Source organism: Tasmannia lanceolata, unplaced genomic scaffold (assembly GCF_043159265.1).
Source record: "Tasmannia lanceolata isolate RefF3 unplaced genomic scaffold, GAP_Taslan_0.1 ptg000011l, whole genome shotgun sequence".
Lineage (NCBI taxonomy): Eukaryota > Viridiplantae > Streptophyta > Magnoliopsida > Canellales > Winteraceae > Tasmannia > Tasmannia lanceolata.
The window spans coordinates 20,677,528-20,683,527 of record NW_027518688.1 but is presented as its reverse complement, the minus strand read 5'-3'; the positions used below and the strand labels follow the sequence as shown (position 1 = coordinate 20,683,527).

General features: G+C 38.5%; 1 protein-coding gene across 1 annotated transcript; it reads left to right on the top strand.

Annotated features, from left to right (window-relative positions):
- The first annotated feature begins 634 nt into the window (after positions 1-634).
- Positions 635-5,159, top strand: LOC143886605 (lysine histidine transporter-like 8). Its single transcript, XM_077390653.1, has 5 exons — positions 635-1,166; positions 1,261-1,394; positions 1,973-2,400; positions 3,338-3,469; positions 4,414-5,159. Exons 1-5 carry the CDS (start codon positions 739-741, stop codon positions 4,897-4,899), a joined length of 1,608 nt encoding a protein of 535 aa, XP_077246768.1. The 5' UTR covers positions 635-738; the 3' UTR covers positions 4,900-5,159.
- Positions 5,160-6,000: the final 841 nt, after the last annotated feature.

Genomic DNA, 6,000 nt, shown 5'->3' with positions numbered 1-6,000 from the left:
AAATATATTATATCCATCTCATTTAATGGCTTCAAAATTGGTCTAAACGTCCCAATTGCAAATAAGATCAACATGAAATAATATATTTTTTCATTCAAAGACTGATTTTGGTACAACCCAAAGAAACCTTATTTTCCAGCATATTTTAGTATACTTTGAGAGGTAAGATTTTCAATTTTGACTTCAGTATGCCTTGTTGAGTTGAGTTATGCTTTGTGAGGTAAGATTTTCAATTTTGAGTATTGGTTGATCTAAAATTGGATGTAAAATGAGTCATGTGTTCACATGGAACATGTTACCCCCATCACAGTGCATACACCAAAACTTCGTGTATGTACCATCAACACCATGTGACAATCGACCTCGAGCCAACCACCTACCCAAGTGGTGCATTAATTTACTAGATAGTGGGCTTCACACCTTAACCTAATCCAATCCCCATCAAAACGCAGTACCAAAGTAAAATACCAACAAATCATGATTTGGTGTATACACTCATTCATCACCCTTGACCAAAAACCCAACAAAGAAAATAGTAAAAAACTCCAAGCTGGTGGGTGGGCTTGAAATGGTCCAAACCTGTCTTTATTGGCGGCTTAACCCATCTTTCTTGACTCCTTTACTCTCCCTTAAAACCCCTCATCCATACAAAAGACTTAGAAACTTAACAAAAAAAAAAAACCCACACAGAGAGAGGTAGAGAAGGATAGAGAGAGGGAGAGAGAGAGAGAGAGAGCAATGGAGGAAGTAGTAGAAGTTCTATCTATCCCAGTAACACCAAGAACACCAAGAACAGCTATTCCAACCCCACCCATCTCGGCCCCACCATCTCATCTCCACTCTCCATCTTTAACTCGATCACCGTTCCTTCAATCAGGAATTCAATCTGGAATTCAATCAGGAACAAAGACCCCTCGAACACCAAAAACCCCTCGAACACCGAGATTTATGACCCCACTAGCTAGTCCAATGAGAAAGGCCATCATCAGTATGAGGGGGTACTTAGAAGAGATGGGCCATATCACAAAGCTGGACCCACAGGACGCGTGGCTCCCTATCACTGCGTCTCGTAACGGTAACGCGTTCTACTCGGGTTTCCACACACTCACTGCTGGGATCGGCCCTCAAGCGCTTGTGCTTCCTGTGGCTTTTACCTTTCTTGGATGGTACTAATTTGGTTTGCCTTTGAATTTGTTACTGACACTCCTTTTTTCTGGGTAGTGGAGTTTGTTACTGACACCCCTTTTTTCTGGTTTTCAGGACATGGGGGATTTTGTGTCTTTCGTTTGCATTTTTTTGGCAGCTTTATACTCTTTGGTTACTCACTGTGCTTCATGAATCGGTGCCGGGTATCCGATACAGCCGATACATACAACTTGCAAGGGCAGCTTTTGGTAAGTTTTAATAGGGTTTTTTCTTTGGGTATGCTTAGGCCTGTTTGGATTGCAAGAAAAAAAAATTCTGATGGAAAAAAATTTCTTGGGAAAATTTTCTCTTCTAATTTAGAAGGATATTATCATAAATTTAAGGTTCCTCTAAGTAAAACTTGATTTGGGTGGGTTCAAGTCATCCTGTTTTTTGTAAGTAAAAAATACTAGAAACATTTTCCTTTCCAAACTTTTCCAAACTTTGTAACTATGTATGAAAGTGATGAAAAGAAGAGAAGTTGTATGTAAGTAAATCAGATCATTTTTAGATTGGAAGCCACGGTGGGGCCCACTAACCTCTGAGAAAAATGGGTTACTGTTAGAATGTATTAGATCATAAAGATTTGACCGTGGGATCATTGTAGTGGTAGGTTGGATGTTATTTTAGTTCTGCATTTTGAATTTTAAGATCCAAAACTATGCATAAAGATTGTTGGTTTTTTCAAGAATTTTCTATTTTTCCAAGTATTATCTAACTACGGATTATGATAGCATGATTAAATTCAAATCAGATTATGATGAAAGTCTGCATTCGTTCATCTCAGGTGAAAGGCTAGCCAATTGGATAGCCATCTTTCCCACAATGTACTTATCGGCGGGCGCATGTACCGCCTTTAACATCATCGGCGGTAGCACCATGAAGCTCTTTTTCCAGATAGTATGCGGGCCAACGTGCGAATCGCAGCCATTAACGACTGTAGAGTGGTACGTGGTCTTTATGTGCTTAGCTATAGTCCTTGCTCAACTGCCCAATTTGAATTCCGTCGCATGGGTCTCGCTAATCGGCTCCATCACCGCCGTGGGATACTGCACCCTTATATGGTCCATTTCCGTGGCCAAAGGTCGACTTGATGGTGTCTCCTATGATCCGGTGAAGGCAAAATCCGATGCCGCTAGGGCTTTCAGTATACTCAACGCTCTCGGGATCATCGCTTTTGCATTCAGAGGCCACAATCTCGTGCTAGAGATCCAGGTCAGTTCCCCCTTTTCGTGAAACAACCAGTTACTCCAAAAGCTTAAAATGTTAGGGGCCGTTTGGATACACGGATTTTAGAATCCAGGTTTTTAGTTTGAAAACAGTGTAAAAGAGGGATCATGATCAAGCTGATGTATGCTGTCCTGACAGCTTTTCTTGGATTTTAAGTGAGAAATTCATGTTTGAAAATTTTTTCATGCATCCTGAGATTTCTAAAACCTGGAAATATGGGAGGATCTACTACTCTCTTGCTGACGGAAAGAAATCCGAGAAGTAAAAAACGAGTCAAAAACGACGGCTGGTCCACTTCTTCTCTTTGTCTCTTAGCTACAATTTTGAAGAAATCCCTAATTCTAAAATCCATGTATCCAAACGGCCCCTTAGAGTTTGTGTTATTTAATCATTTATTCTTCAACACTCCTCCTCACATGTGGCCCTTCTTTTTTGGGGTTGGCCAGGAGTTGTTGGGTTTTGAAATCAGGGCCTGAGGCAATAACTCTACCATATGAAGTAATGAAACAACCAATTACTCCAAAAGCTTAAGCTGTTAGAGTTGGTGTTATTTAATACTTCTAACTCCAAAAGCTTAAAAGAGTGAGACACTGGTTTTGAGAAACCCATCAAACAATACTTCTAACAAATGCATTTGATTAAGCACAAATTGCTTGGTTTTAGAGATTAAACAAAAGGGTAGAGAAATTTATTAATACTTAAAAGAGGGAGACACTGGTTTTGAGAAACCCATCAAACAATACTTCTAACAAATGCATTTGATTAAGCACAAATTGCTTGGTTTTAGAGATTAAACAAAAGGGTAGAGAAACAGAGATGATTAAACAAATGCAAGTGCACAAAAATCCATGGCAGAAGAAGTGTTTGTGAGGTGGAGATGATGCATTTTTCTTAACGTTTTGTGTGTTTTGTTTTGTGGCAGGCGACAATGCCTTCAAGTCTGAAGCATCCTTGTTACGTTCCCATGTGGAGAGGGGTCAAAGTTGCATACTTCATCATCGCTCTCTGTTTGTTTCCCATTGCAATAGCTGGATATTGGGCTTATGGTAGCTTGGTAAGCACCGACACTACACTGTTACTGCCGTTAGACAAAGGGAAATGATATTTATGACCTCCTTTCTCAGCTTTTACACCCTTTCTGTTTGTCTTGTCCTGAAAATGACTCCAATTTTTATGAAAAGTCCAAACAAGAAAGGGTGGAGATATAATTTGCCTGCCATGTTTGACAACCAGGCCATGTTTGACAATAATATAAAACTTTCCTGAATATTTTTCATTTGGAAACGATTTTTCCTAGGTTTCCTACTACCCTTTTTTAGTTAGAAATTACTTCGCGGGTAAAATTTTAGGAGGGTTTTTTGCTGGAAAAGTTTCATATGAAATAATTTTTACCTACAAACTTTGGAATTTCAAGGAAAATTTTTCATGGTTGCCAAACATGACCATAGTCACAAAAAAAACTTAGAAATATAGAATATTTAAAAACATAAAATATAAAATTTAAGAATAAAATAAAAAATAAAATTATCACTATATTTTTAGGGAATTGCAAGCGTCCATCACAAAAGGGTTTTCGCGGATGGTCTGTCGCACATCAGACCAGCCACCTCGTTAATAAAGACAACAGCTTTTGTCACCATTCACGAGTTGGCTGGTCTGACGTGCAACAGACCAGCTGCGAAAAGCCTAAAAAATCACGATATTTTTTAAAATATTTCGGGGTTGTCATTTTATCAGAATATTGAAGATAAAATAGCAGCGATCAGATAATGATCCGACAGTTATCGTACGGTGGGTATCAACATTTTGCGAAAGCAGTGGGGGCCCCATTGCACCATAAATAATATCATCTGACGCTGATGATAACTCCGGTGTCCTCAGTGCATAATTGTATAGATTGAATGATCATTTACTACTAATTTTAGTTAGAAATGTTCTTACGCTTACCATTACTTAGCTTTTAATCCTATTCAATGTCTTGTTCTTGTTAAATGGCAGATACCACAAGGAGGGATCTTTTCTGCATTGTATGCAATCCACTCTCAAGATACTTCAAGGGTTCTCTTAGGATTAACGAGCTTACTCGTCGTAATTAATTGCTTAAGCTCGTTTCAAATCTACGCCATGCCAATCTTCGACAACTTAGAATCGGCATACACAAGCAGGCACAACAGGCCATGCCCATGGTGGCTCCGGGCCCTGATTCGAACCTTTTTTGCGGGGACATCATTCTTCATTGGAATTGCCTTTCCATTCTTAGGTAGTATTTCGGGTTTGATCGGAGGGTTGACATTGCCAGTCACATTTGTTTATCCTTGTTTTATGTGGCTTTCGATTAAGAAACCTGATAGATATAGTGGTATGTGGTACACTAATTGGGGATTAGGGTGCTTAGGCGTGGTTTTGAGTGTTCTACTAGTTGTTGGAGGGACATGGAGTATGATTGATACTGGTCTTAAAGTAAGTTTCTTTAAGCCCCAATGAAGAAGAAAAAGGAGAGAGATGAAGAGGACTTCTCACCTTGTATTATGATAAGTTAGCTCCCTTGAATTTGAACCAGGGAGGGAATAGGTGTATTGCTGTTGAAGTTTTTGAATTTTTAGAAGGGTTTCCAGAGAGAGAGAGAGAGAGAGAGAGAGAGAGGGTTTCCTACTTGCGACTATGGCAAGAAAGCATAGTCATAGATGGTGTAAATTATTTTTGTGAGTTCTTCTCTTAAAGCAATAAGAAGTAATATTCAATCATCTGTGAGTTATTCTTATAAAAAAACTTGCTATTGCACTGCAGAATTTTAAGATCCTCTTTGCAATTGAATTGGCGAGCACAAAGGATTGATCGGATAGGGCCAGACCGTACAGGTTCTGTGGAGAATTTTCCACGAGATCTCGACTAGATTGAATTAAGAAAAAGTTCAAGTGGACTTGATTGAAAAAAGAATAAGTTAGGCCACCAGATATATAACACTAACTAAATTAGAGAAGATTTTTCAAGCATTTTGTGGTTGATGTTAAATATTATAGTTTGCAGCCAAACAACGTCTAAGATCTTGGTAATTTCAGCAGAAATTTTGGCCCAAAAATCCAACATTTCAAGCGCATCTACCAAATTTCGGGATTTCGGCCAAAATTTTGGTTTCAGTGAGGACCAAAATTACACCGGAAACCGAAATTTAAAAGCTTGCTGACAGTTACTACCAAATCCAGGTAAATTTTGGTAATTACGCCATCTTTATGTAGATAATTACTTTGAAAATTAAGCAGGTTTCAGTAATTTCAATATAAAAAAGCATTATTTTTTCCCTATTTTTCTGGATTGTAGACAAGAAAAAGTAATATGTAAGGAACGGCCAGTTGGATGTTTGAGATCAAATCCTTCCCACTTATATAATTAAAAATCAACACATAAAATCAATCCCTGCTAAGAGGAGATTCTTTAGAGGGAGATAAGAAATCTGTCCAAAGCATTGGAAACCAATGAAAAGGGGTAATCCATTTCACCAAAACCATTTTGACAAAACCACCTCAAATCATCAGTCATCAAGAGGGTTTAGCTTATCTTGGAGCTTTTTATTTTTTTGGTGTTTTG